At 41.7% G+C, this 14,205-nt stretch overlaps 1 protein-coding gene across 2 annotated transcripts in view; it reads right to left on the minus strand.

Annotated features, from left to right (window-relative positions):
• The window catches only part of FTO (FTO alpha-ketoglutarate dependent dioxygenase), a 371,203-nt gene that overhangs the window by 191,885 nt on the left and 165,113 nt on the right, over positions 1–14,205 (minus strand). For both annotated transcript variants that reach the window (XM_032854458.1, XM_032854457.1), the window contains exon 7: positions 9,291–9,410. In XM_032854458.1, the coding sequence (XP_032710349.1) occupies positions 9,291–9,410 (120 nt within the window). The remainder of the gene's footprint in view (positions 1–9,290; positions 9,411–14,205) is intronic.

Below are 14,205 nucleotides of genomic sequence, written 5' to 3' on the forward strand. Positions count from 1 at the left end.
AGGCAGAGAGTGAACGTGGCGGACAGCGGAAAGCAATAGGAAGCAAAGTAGAATAGGGCAAGGCACTCGCTATCATAAGAAACTCTCTCCAAGGACTGACATGCACAGAGAGATCTGATGAAGTGAGGGAGGGAGTCCTGCAAATTAACAGAGGGAAGAATATTCTAGAAGGAGGGGACGACAAATGCCAAGGCTATGATGCAGGAGGAAGCTGAGAGTGTTCTAAAGACAGCAGAAGGGTGAGTGGGGGACTAGGAGGGAGGAGAAATAATGTTCGGAGGCAGGGGGGTTGGACAGACCCTGTAGTGCTCTAGGCTTGTTGCAAGGAAGTGGGATGATGACAAGTTTGGGCTGGGGCATGAAATACCAGACTTGTATTTTTTTTTCTCAGTATTTTATTTATTTATTTGCAGAGAGAGAGAGAGAGAGAGAGATCACAAGTAGGCAGAGAGGCAGGCAGAGAGGGGGAAGCAGGCTTCCTGCTGAGCAGAGAGCCCGATGTGGGGCTCGATCCCAGGACCCTGAGATCATGACCCGAGCTGAAGGCAGAAGCTTAACCCACTGAGCCACCCAGGCGTCCCCAGACTTATATTTTTAAAAGAAGACTCTCTGGGGACGCCTGGGTGGCTCAGTCACTTAAGCATCTGCCTTCCACTCAGATCAGAATCCCAGGGTCCTGGGATCGAGTCCCGCATCAGGCTCCCTGCTCAACGGGGAGCCCGCTTCTCCTTCTCCCACCGCTCCCCATGCTTGTGCACATGCTCGCTTTCTCTCTCTCTCTCTGACAAATAAATAAATAAAATCTTTTAAAAAATAAAGGAACTCTCTCACAGGGATGGACACAGGGTGGGAGGAGGAGAGGCTATTCAGACAAATGATGGTGGTTCTTTACCGAAGTGATAACGCCACTGGGGGGGGGAGGGGGTAGACCATGAATATTTTGAAAACAGAGTTAACAGGATTCACTGATAAATCAAGGGATAAATCAAGAGAACTCTAAGATTATAGGCTGAGTAACTGGACAGTGCAAATTACTGAACTCTGTGATCCTGAGAGAAAGACTTGGAGATGATGGGAATCAAGAGTTTGGTTTGAGATATGTCAAATTTGAGATATGATGACTAAAGAGCTAAACATGGCCTACCTTGCCCAACCACTATTCAGGTCTCCAAGACATCAGACCCCAGTACCCAGAGGATATTAATAGGTAATATTAATTTATTACAGGCACTGGAATATCCCACCACTTCCATCCGTTAAAAAATTCACTGTTAACTACATGAAAAGTTTATGACGTTAAATAAAATACAAGCCCTCTTGATCCCCCAACATCTGTTAAAGATCTGATGCATTATTCTGGGTATTTCATTATTGCTCATTTAAATTAATAATATTTAAGTAAAGGGATATATATATTATCCATTTACCACCTGTTCCACGTCTTTATAACCAAAGCAGATATGTCTGAGACAGTAGAAATTAATTTTGAGTACTGCCATAGAACTCCAGACTTTTATTTAAAGGCTAATTTTGTCAATCAATCAAAAACAAGTTGGAGGTTATCTGAGATTTTTAGACACATCAAGGAAAAATTTACAAATGAGATCGTCACAGGTGGTTCCAGATGGGCTGAGGTCATGCAGAGGAAATGCAAAAAAAGTCAATCATAATTTACGTGTTAGGGGAAAAGATGGTGTTAAAAACATCATCTACAAATGATCACAGAGATACTTTCCGGAATACTGAAAAGGCAACATATCAAGTTTCCCTTAGTTTAAAAAAAGATCATTCTTTTGCAGATGTCAATGAAAAGGGAGCAGGATCATAGTTATGTTACCCTTAATGCACGGAAGAGCCAACTTAATGTGTTCCCAGAGCTCTTTAGTAATTTAGATTTTGGCACTGGGAGCACATTTCTCCATAGAGACATTTTTGCAAAATATGGAAAGATTCCCAGCCCAGCTTCCCAAAAATATTTAGCCCACAGTGGGGTAGAAACATTACCAGAGCAGCACTGGGCTCCAATTCATTGAGTCCCTCTAGCTCCAGGACTGATCCCGGTTCTGGAGGAAGGGAAATGAAAAATGGGGAGGGATGATGTCACTAAGGGGGATTCAGTCAAATGACCTCTAAGTAAGGGCTCCTAAACAGAGGACTGTCTACATTCCTTTTAAAATCACTAGTGGTGGGGCTCCTGGGTGGCTCAGTCAGTTAAACATCTGCCTTCGGCTCAGGTCATGATCTTAGGATCCTGGGATCAAACCCCATGTTGGGCTCCATGCTCAGTGGGGAGTCTGTTTCTCCCTCTCCTTCTGCCCCTCCCCTAGCTCGTGCTCTAATAAGTAAGATCCTTAAAAAAAATAAAATCACTGATGCTGATGCCTCGTGTGTGTACAGTATTTTACATGTTATGTCCTTTTCATTCGATCATCATTAACAATTTCCTTCAGAAGGTAACAGTCTTAGGGACCATTCATTAACCAACTTGGGGAAAAAAGATCCTATCATCTTGATAACGTTCCCAACAACTGGCACATATCCTTTGGAAATCTTGATTTCCTTTCAAAACTGTAGGCCTGCCGATTTTTTTTTTTTTAATATAACTTCATTCTTCTAGACGGAGACTCTTCTAGAATAACTCAAAGGTCTTTCTCATAAGATAAATGACAGACTGGAGTTGAATTTACTGCCCCACTCCCTACCTCAGCCACCCTCCAAAGGACTAGAGGAAATAAGGTATATAATTATTTAAGGCTGTAACTTTTCCAGGGGAAAAAAAATGGAAATTACTGACACCCCAATCTGGCACCCGGGGTTCTAATTCACATCTGAAATGCTATGATGGTCGGCTAGTCAGAGGAATCCAAAAGAAATGCCAGCAGCGAGGCTACAAGAGCACCTCTGGGGGAAAGTAGAAGGATCTTCACACCTTTGCATCAATCTGAAATCTGGTGTGGTTAAAAATATTTAAAATAACCAAATCTGTCTCTTTGAAAAGGAAATAGAACATGTGTGAAATGCACACGTGTGCCCCTGTGTGTGTGCGCGCACGTTGTGTGTGTATATGTATTTAACAAAGGCCAGCAAAATGTAGCTAAAGCCTACGGAATCAAGGCTGAAAGAGAAACTGTGGCTGTTTTTTTGAGGTTAAGAGTTAAGAGAGATGGCAAGGTTTGTCCTTGGCACTTCCCAGCTCCCATCACTCTGCCTCACTGTTTTTGGCTTCTTTTAGCCTTGTTCTTCCGCGTGTGTGCGGAGCAGAGGCACCTGAACGATCCCTCTTAACATTCCTGGGATGTAACAGGCACATTCTAGTACTTGGTACCAATAAACCTCAACTCTCCTACAGCTCACGGAAGGGTTAAAAACGGAAAGTCCTACCCACTGGTTTGCTCTGATGTTCCTGGAGATATTGTCACTGGATGTATCCTCAGTAGAATTCTATTCAACACCTCTGTCTTTAAGTACAAAGCTGTAGGCTGTAGCAGCTTTAAGAAACATAAGTATCCCTTTTTTCTGCTGCACAGTATCTGTGTGTGAAATTCTCTAAAGGGGTTTAAGTATTTACCCTGAACACTATCAGACGGTTTCTAAAATTTTCCTTATCCAGTTGCAAAAACACTTCAAAGAGAATCATAAACATAGTCCTTTGTGCTTTCGATGCACATTCTGTTTCTCAAGCTTAAGCCTGAATTCTCTTGGAATTGTAAATTTTTTTTCCCAAAAAGACAGGATACACAATGCTTTCTTTTTTTTTTTTTTTAATTCATTACTAAGTCTGCAGCGACTAAGGGAAAAAAAAAACTGGAAAACTCTGAGAGAAATCCAGAAGGCAATCAAAGAAGGAATCAAAACTTGTTAGAAATTCATTGCTAAATTACATGTATAATTTCCCCTCAGATATTTTACTCTTACTAGAACAATGTGGCTATGGGGAACGGTGGTGGGGGGCTGAGGAGGGAGAAGAATGGAAAGCACTAACCTTCAGTGAACACGTTTAAGATAACAAAAACGTGAGCCAAGGATTTTTAGCCACTGTAGCTGAAAAGTGACTTTTTTCCTCCACCCCCCCGCAAATTTCCAAAGCTAAATATAGAGGTCCCCAAACTCAGTGTCTGTGTACATAATTTCAATTATTGGGTGCTTGTGACTGTTTACCTGCCTCCAATCTGTGCTTATCCTGAGCCACTCAGCACTGTAGCCATCAAAAGAAGGAGAAGGGAACTTAACCACCAGACATCTCACATCAAATCCTAAATTACTATAATGTATTCTGCTCCTGTATCAGTCATGCTAATACTGAAAACTGGAAGAGGGGATTACATGTTTGCAAATATAATTCAGTATCATACGTGAACACTAAAGGGGACGTATTTATATACACACACATATTTATACACACGTATATAAATATGAGTTGGTGACTTCACAATTAACATAAGCAGAAAATTAATATTTATATCCTTTTCTTCCTCATACCCCCCAAAATCTTTAATCCTGAAAGAAAGCTTAAAATGAATTTAGCTAACTAAACCGTAAAAGAATAGCCAAAGCGGAGATACTGAGTATATATTTCACTGTATGAAAAAGCAGCCTTGCTCCTCTATTCAGTTACAAAGAATTTAATCTAAAGCATTGAGATGAGAGCTTCGTTAATCTCTCTGAAAACAAACAAACCGCCCCTCCGCCCTATCTCGGCCTCCATCCCTGCGTCACCTGCCGGAGGAGAGGCTCCAGCAGACAGCAGTGGGCAGGCCCCTGGCATGAGCTCTCCCAGATGATTTACACAGGCCAAAATGACAAGGGAAAATGCAGGAACGCATCTCGAAATTAAACTATTAGTACCAACTTGTAAAGGACAACCTTGACATTCGTAAGTACATTTCTCTCTTAAAACTTTTAACAATGAGAAACTGGTCACAGAATTAAATAAAACACCTACTCGTTTTTCCAGGTCTCTCTGCTCTCCTGTGCCAAACTGTAACGTAAATGGGTAGAATTTAATGCAACCTAGAGCTTACCTAACAGTAATTATATGTTGTGTTTTAACGTTGTTTCAAAACGGATACATTAAAATGATCCAGTCTTGGCTCCTTCCCACTAAAGTCAATAAAGGTTAGGAAGGCCAACGGCCACATAGATGCACTGTTATCCCAGCATGAAGAACTATCAGGACAGGAAATGCAATTCAAAACATTCAAAATGATCAGGATTCTACTCTTCTCTTCTAAAAGAAACAGGCACTTAAAAAAAAAAAAAAAGGCATGAAGAAATTTCTCTCCAGTATATCAATCATCCGTACTCCTGAAAATGTTTACTCTGGAAACTATTTTAGAATATTTCCACCAGATTATACTAAATTGACCTTTTGTTTTTTAAGGTCAAAGGGAAATGAATAAATGTCATCAATTTCGAGGCCATCACACGCAGTATTCTTTTCCGTATCATTGTGAATTTGATGGTGTTAAAACATTTTTATAGGTAAAATAAATGTCAGTTTTGCCAAGTGCGATACCAGACCCTGAGAGACAAATGGCCTATCCGTTGAATCTCTGGCTACAGCAAGACTTCCTCACCTCACAGGAGACTTCGGCTTTTCATACTTCTCTTTACCCAGAAAGCAAAGCTTGTACAGGGTCTTTCAAATGGTAACTCTCTCTTATCCTGAAGAGTCGCCTCATAATACACTAATCTTGGCTGTGAGGTGGTGGGTTGGTTTAAGAAACTAAAATAAAATACAAATATCTGAATAGTGTTCCCGGGTTATACCACCATCCTGAACAGAGGGCAAAGATGAGGGGAAAAGGCAAGGCTTCATTCTTGGGTTATGTGAAAGGGCTGTGCAGCTTTGGGCTTCATGGCTCACAAATTCATGAGGTAATATGCAGGGAAAATGTGATATTTTATCAGAATGTCATTCAAATATAAGGTTTAACATTTACATCACAAGAGCAAGCGGGGAGTAAAACTGTCCTGGGGTGGGGAGGGTGGGGAGGGGAGAGAAGTGGCGAGAAAAAACAGTGTGATAAGGACAGTGCTTGCTGGAACAGAGAATAGGAAGTCATGGCTAGAGGAGTTTTAGAGGCAGTGGACTGAACTTTCTGAAATATGTAACTGGTTATGACATGTGAAGAAGCAATTACCATTAAGGGAAGAAATGCGATTTCAAAGCTCATTTTGCATTCTTCTGTATCCAACCCGAGACTACACCTTCCAACCGCAAAGTGGGAAAAAAAAAACACCGAGATGGACAGAAATCACACCACCAGTCTCTTCCCTGGTACCAGGGCCCGTCAGAGGTTGCTGTACTCAAAAGCAAAAGGTGAAAAGTAATGTACATATCGCCCGAGATTTTGTTTTGTTTTGTTTTGTTTTCACCAACAGAGATCAACCATACGGTGCAAAACATAAAATACGTTAATTAGAGAAGTCTTTCCACAACACGCACATGGTTTTACAATTTAGGGGGGAAAAAAAGCACAGAGATAAAGAAGAATCATTTGTCCAAAAGGATAATAATTTTGAGTAATATATTCCCCGGAAGCAAAGCGAATACGTTCAGAAATGCTGTTCAGATTAGTCTAATTCTATAGAATCCAAATGTGCACCAAACACTGCACTTTTTATGTTAAATTGCTGTTGAATTTGTTAACCCACAACTGATTTCCTGTGTTATGGAATCTTGGAGATTACAGCTAACTTGAAGCAACAGGGATAATTCTTGACAGTTAATGGTACATTTATATGCATTTTCCTGAAAGGCCAGCATCTTGAGGCCTCCCACTGGTGGCTCAACATTGCCCCCTACTGCTTGCAACTGCAAACATGCGAGGTGGGCTGGTAGGCAGGAGGAAATAAAGGCGGCGGGTGCCAGCTACCCCCCAATACACCCTCCCCCCAGCACACAGATACCAGATGGCGCACACTAACAGAGCCACAGAACCATAGACTTTCCCAGTGATTATTATCTTCTGTCTCTTCCAATAACAGAAATAAATTATTATGAATTTGTTAAAAGTCATTCAGAGAGGCTTGAAGCCATGCTTAAATTTAATTTAGAAGTATCATCCCTTTTATCTTGGCCCAAACCTTCACTCCGCTGATAACGATCACCCTGAGGCTGGCTGAGGAGAGACACTGGGGCCATTGATTTCACTCAGAACATTCAGTAATGCCACTCCAACGGCAAGGAAACTCGCTCTGGAGTGTTCCCAAGTCCGCTCTTCTTCTTGGTATTTTTTACACAAGCGTCATGAAGGAACCAGGAAATAGTCCACCTAACTAATGTGCCCTGGCCTGATTTAAAAAAAAAGAAATTATAACTAAAGCTTTTAAATGAATTCATAACGAATAGAATCAGGAAGTTCACAATACCAAAGACTACGCTTTAGAAGAAGAAAAAAAAACAAAACCTTGAACAGAAGCGATGCAAAGTTTCTTTTCGGTTGGTTTTGTTTGTTTGTTTTTACAAAATCTATGAGTTCCTTTCTTATTTATTTGCCAATCTGAATTTTCTAAACTGTGGAACTGTCAAATTACAATCCCAAAGTCAACCTGATGTCTTAGAATCCAAGTCTGGCAAATAAAGAGGTCCTTCTAACTCTTATGTGAATGGACAAAACCAGAATAGCACAGTAAAAAATTCCCTGAAACTGAAGCCGCCTTCATATATACATCCCATAAAAATAAAGCATACTCCACACAGGCGAATTTTAGGAACAGAACTAACTAAGGAGATTAAGGCATGGACTTTTCATTACCTCCAACTCGATTTTACAATGCTCAGTTCTCTGCTGGGACTCCGGTCTTTGGAGAAATCCATTTTTGTGATACTGTTAGTACAAGAAAAGGAGGATGATAACATTCCTTCCTCAGACATATACCCGTGAAAAGGCATGATTTAAAGATCTGAGGAGAGGTCTGGAAAGCAAGGACTTCCGGATTCTGACCTAGACTTTCAAACGAAGTCTCCTTCTGGGTTGTGACTTGATATTTTTATTATTCTAAAATAGGGGTGAGTACCAGCTATGCATTTTTGCACACCAGCTCACTGTTCCCAGCACACTTCCCAGTCTGTGCAGAGGTACCATGTCTCAAGTTTGGCAGGTTTTTATCACTTCTCCACTATGTTCCAAAGTCAACCGTTTGGAGGCAGGATGGCGACATAGTGGAGGGCATGACCCTCGAGCCAGCATTCCTGAGTTCAAATCCCAGTTCCCTCACTTCAAGGGCTGTATGATCTTGAGGAAGTTATGTAAACCTTTTGGGGTTCAGTCTCCCGGTTTATGAAATAGAGAACCATCAGACTTACTTTATGGGGTTGTCATAAAAGTTAAATAAGTTATACATAAAACATTCAGAACAGTGCCTGGTACTTCATAAGTATCACATAAGAGTCGGCTATTATTACTATTATTTAAATTAAGACTTAATTCAAAACTTGCAAGCGGCCTCAAATCGCCTTCCGGCTACATTTCCAACTATATCCCGACTCCTTGCTCCGGGCGGGCTGTCTGTCCTTCCTCACGTGCAATCTTATTAGTGTACTTCCTGGACCCCAATGTTCCTCTCCCAATGTCCTATCTGACCCTACTCCTCCCCATCCAAAGTCCCCATAAAGCTCCATCTGCTGTTTCACAACAGTCCAGGTCCAGTGCTCTGAATTTAATACACCCTCCTCTGGACTGTGATTTTTTTTTTTTCTTTTAATCTCTATTACAGGCTTTCATTTTAGCTAATATAACACCTGGCTACATTCATGTCTCTCTCCTTGTTAAATGAATGTAGCGGTTAAGAGCACAAGCCACAGAGCCAGACTACCTGGGTCTCCATCTTACTCAGTCACTTTACTCTGTGACCTTGGGCGAGGCACTTAATATCTCAATGTCTCAGTTTTCACCTCTATAAATTAAGACTCATAAGGGTTTCTACACTTTGTAGGGCTGTTGTATGAATTTCAGAAGTTAGTACGGGAAAACCCTTAGAACGGTGCCTGGTGAGTCGGAAAATGCAAATGAATTTTAGATCTTCTACCTGCAGTGTTGTTCCCTCCATGGCACTTCCTAGCACGTGTTCCAACATGGCGCCTTGTACGTTGGAAATACCCGATAAAACACTCACTGAACTAAACTGACCTTGTACAGACAAAACTGGGCCTGTTCCTTACTAAGAGTTACCTGACTCAGCAGTTTAGAATAATGAATTATGTATTTGCCTATGCAAATTAGGTAGCCAAGGAGTTACACAGTAGCACATCCCAGAAAATATGGCCCCGGACCTCATGTACTTACCACACCTTCCATCTTCTTCCACAGTTCTTCCAGTTGAGCCATGGGTTGACACCACCAATCAGTGCATTTTCTGTATCGATTTCCTTGAAACCAATACTGTCTCAGCCACTCAAACTCGACCTAGGGACCATAAGGAGAAGGCTGTTATAATGCCCTCGTGAGAGACAATCAAGGACAATAATGTCATCACTCGATTCTCCTCTGGTTACTTAATTGCCACAGGGTGAGAAAAGGTGAGAAAACCTCAGCCTAGACAGCTTCCAGTAAAACCTGGAGTCTCCAGAGCATTTCTGCAAAGCCAAGAAAAGAATCTCAAAACTGAGGTCCTCTTAGCAAGACAACATTGCTGGGGTTTGGAGAGAGGTTTTCCATCACATTTATTAGTCAGACGTGAGGAAGCTATATGTTCGTCAACAAATCCTGAAAAAAAATTGATTAATTAAAATTAATTTTACAAAAAAAAGCAAAACAAAACACAAATACTGAGATCCTAAAATATACAGCAGCCTGCACTGTGTATGACTGGGAAGATATAATCAAGATCGTTTTTTATTAAACATCTTTATTAAAGACTGGTATTTTAGAGCAAAACACAGACACATATTAAAAGGTATCAATTTCAGGTTTCTTAGATTTAAAATCAATAAAGAATTTACCATGGGCCAGGAGGAGCTGGTGAGAATCCCAGCTCTTATAATGAAATAACAGAGAGTTAATTGTGGGGGTGTGTATTAAAGCTACAGCCATTCAAACTGGTACTTTTCAACTCAGGGCACATGACAACAGGTAGAAAGAACAACAAAGACATTAATAATTGCTTTTCCTTCCTATGAACCTACTATGGTTATTATTATGATTATTACTTGCTGCCTTAGCATTCCTCCTTCTATTCTAGCAAAACCCCACTCTTCATTTGGTAACTGACCCACTTCCCCAGTCCCAGTCCATGTGGTCTGGGGAGAGCTCCGGCCCCAATACCAAGGGTAGAGTGTGCCACCCCAATGTCAGCCAATCAGCCCACCACATTTCTCTAGTCACAGAATCAGGTCTGGGGGTAATCACCGTATGTTCAATCACAGTAAGTCTGAAGACTGAGAAGATTCAGGAAGAGAATTCTACAACCATTTCACCACCAAACATGGGAAAATGGAGACAACAAAGTAGGAAGTAACTACAAAATAAAAAGAAGAAAAAACCAGGTACTGGTGATATCACCTGGCTCTTGATCAAGCTGTTCCTGAAGCCTTTTTCTAGTTAAGCCAAGTCAGGCTGAGTTTTTTCTGTTGCAACTGAAATAATCCCTATGCATGTAGATGAGAGGCTGAGTAAAGCTCTGGAAGGGTAAGAAACTATTTTCTATCCACTTTCCATATCTTCAAAAGCTCATCTTCAACTTGAAAAAAATCAAATTTTACTGTCAAACTACAACTCTATTATTCCCCCAAAACTCTTTTTACCTCTGCCGTCTAAAGAAGTGGAGAGTTTTCACAGCTTAATGTTGGGTTGTCTGGCTTTGCTAAGGTAATCATGTTCCTTATATAGACAAACTATTATAATCTTTACCTGTTACCACAAAGAATTTTTGTGTTTATCCATATTGAACTTTCATGAGGCAAACAAAAGCAACTTGTGAAGATTTAACAATGGTGAAAATGACTCAAATAACTAACCCGAGAACACCCAGTCATATGAAAGGGTTTCAGTTTACATTAACTCAATGTTTGTTTGATATGTAGAACTGATTTCAGTTAAAGCTGTTTAAACAAAAAAAAAAAAAAAAAGGAATGTAGACAATATTAAGACAATAGTTGCTGAACCTTATCTGTGGTATTAAGAGACAGCTGTTAACAGAAGTAAACTTGAGTGCTTTGAAGGGAAAGCGAATACAAGTGTAGTTCAACTTCTCTGAAGATACAGGTTTGACAACGTTATTAAGAGACGAGTTATTTTTAAGAGACTTTGCATGAAGTGTGTTCACGCTACAGGAACAGCCCATGAGCATGTCATCACACCCTATGTCAGAGAGAGCTGAAAAGATTTTAAAAGGTCTTCCTATTTGGGGGGCTGGTTATTTCCGTTGATGGGGACAAAACATGTAAGGCTCGGCCACCGTGGGGTCCCAGGAAAGAAAATCGATTATCCTACGTAACTAGTTCATTCAACCTATAAGGGTATACCCAAGTCTAGATTTCGGTAAATTAAAACTCAGAAGGCAGGAGAGGGGCATACCTAGAGAGTGTGCTATCAGCCAAGAAAGGAAAGAAAGACCCTGTCCATTTTAATAAATCTTGATTTCGTCTTCCTCCTCAGATGCCCAGCTGTCGTTTGAAGCAGACGGTGCCATGAGGAAGAATAAGGGCTCCGTTACCAAGGGGGGAGGGGTCATCGCCTGTAAGTAAGGATCATTACGTAACAACCACAAAGAGGATTGGAGTGAGGATCAGTGAGCGAATAGTGAACAGCCTACTAAATGCCGGCACTTGCTAGATGCTAGGAAAGCAAACTGAGCGAGGCCATGAGGCCTAGAACTTGTCCCCAAGGATCTCACAATCTGATAAGATTTTCTTAGCAGGAAAAGTTTTAACATCCATGTCAATTGTTGCCCACCCCCCTCCCACCGAGGCCAGTCGGGAAAGTTCAACACTGAGGACTTGCTCCCAGCGGAGGTTTATTCATGAGCTGAAGTACTGCCCAGGAGATGACAATCTTTCTGGGCAGCAAATCCACTGGCATGCATTTTATTTAACTCTAGAACCTGACTTTTTCGTCTCAGTGTCGTGGGCAAAAAACACGGCAGGATTTGAAGCAAATGTCACCCTCAACCACTTCCCCCACTGCCAAGAGAAGCCGTTGGCTGCTTTTGTAAAAGTAATTAAGGAAGCAAAAGAGATTTCCAGCCCCTTGATTTGGAGTTTGAGTTACAAAATAATAATTAATAATAATAATAATAATAATAATAACAACCAAGCAAAAGAAGTTATTTTTTTTTCTCCCTAAACTGTGGGGCTCAGAAAGGAAAAGATAAAGTTCTAAGCATGACAGGAGTAGGGTCTCCATCCCTTCTCCAGGGTCCGGCGCCCCCGGGAAGCTCATAACTATCAGATCAGAAATAAGAGACAGCCATCAGGAGGGCTGTGGCTGACTTGAGGCCAAGGACACGCCACGGGGGATGCAGACGCCCGAAGATGCAAGCCTCGGGGAGACAACACGAAGGAACCCTCTCGAGATTCTCTTGGAGTTCATGATGCTCGTGAACCAAACTCCCAGATTTTGGACTCGCTGTTCAAGGAAATTCACTGCGATTCAATTTTTTGGACCAATGCAACACAAAGGTAAGCAATGCCCCCGGGTATTTACCCAAAGCCTATCGACAATCCAGAGGCCTTGCAGGTTCCTGAAGGGCCGTGTGAATCATCAAGAGAAATATGAAAATAGGTCCACAGTGTCAGCTTCATAACCAACTCAGAAAACTATTTCTTAAAATCCTCGTAACTAACCTGTACCTGGGACAGTCTAAAAGATCAATCAAGAAACATTTTTCTGGGCACCTGGGTTGGCTCAGTGGGTTAAGCCTCTGCCTTCGGCTCAGGTCATGCTCTCAGGGTCCTGGATCGAGCCCCGCATCGGGCTCTCTGCTCAGCAGGGAGCCTGCTTCCCTCTCTCTCTCCTTGCCTGCCTCTCGGCCTACTTGTGATCTGTCTCTCTGTCAAATAAATAAATGAAATCTTTGAAAAAACAAAAAGAAAGAAAGAAACATTTTTTTTCTCCTAAAAGATGTCTAAGAGGAGTCTGAAGGGGAAGAAACCTGCCTACCCGAAACCTTGGGCATTCAGCAGTAAAGTTCAGAATCCTATTTCTGAGTTCCTACATCACCACGTATTGTATATGACCTCCATTCTCTTACACGGAAGCAACTGTCCCCTCCTTTTCTTCTGCCACGTTAGGGCGGGCTTTTCGTGTGGCCCCAGCTCAGCTCACGCAGTTTCCTCATGAGAGGTGTGAACAGGCCCACTGGGGTTCGTGTCTCACTGTCACGGTAAGTTATCTCATTGAGAAAGATGCGAGACCAGGGAGAGGTGCTACTGTCCAGTGTACAAAGAGCCACACTTCAAAGGCCCTTTCAAAATGACTTTTTAAAAAGATACAGTTCCGACCAGACCAAACTATTTTTAAGAAGGAAAACAGAGTATTTAAAAACATGCAGGAAGATCCTGCTTCCAACTGGACAAAAAAGTCTTTACTAAGCATCTTAAATGAGGAAAAAATAACTGAAGGTATTCCGTTCTACTCCCCCAAGTTCCCAAATCGCCTGGTTAGAAACCATCTAAGGAAATATAAGCCACGTCTACACCCAGATAGCCTGAAAGCCAGCAGCACATAAAACCAAGGGCTTCGTCCTGTAAGTGGTGCAGCGAAGGCACATGGCTTTTAAGAAAGAGGAAAGCAAACAATAAAGAACCCGAGGGAACTATTACGGACAAGTGTGCTATTGCTTTAACCACGGGACATGGTGGTTAAAGTGCTCCATCCCAGGCCAGGGTGTATGGCCAAAGACTAGTATCTAACGATATGCCTTGACATACGGAATTCATTCTTGATGGCCTTGAAGAATCAAAGATCAGGGGGATTGGATAAGATGAGCACGCACGCTATTTAGATCCAAGATCTCTCTTTCCCTTCAATCCCAGACCAGTCTCAAGGGGCTAAGGTTTCTGATATATCTCTATCCCACTTCGCTAACGTATACAATGTCAAAAGCAGCAAGTCACTTTCTGAGGCTAATGGGTTCAGATGACAATATTCTACTGGTAGATAAACAAGGTGATTGTTACAGACCGCCCCCACCGGTTGATGTTAACAAAACAGTCAGTCACAGAAGACCAGAAGCACAGGGGCCAGAAGAGCCCATGTGAGT

This window comes from Lontra canadensis, unplaced genomic scaffold (genome assembly GCF_010015895.1).
Source record: "Lontra canadensis isolate GAN:19392208 unplaced genomic scaffold, GSC_riverotter_1.0 scaffold8, whole genome shotgun sequence".
Taxonomy (NCBI): Eukaryota; Metazoa; Chordata; class Mammalia; order Carnivora; family Mustelidae; genus Lontra; species Lontra canadensis.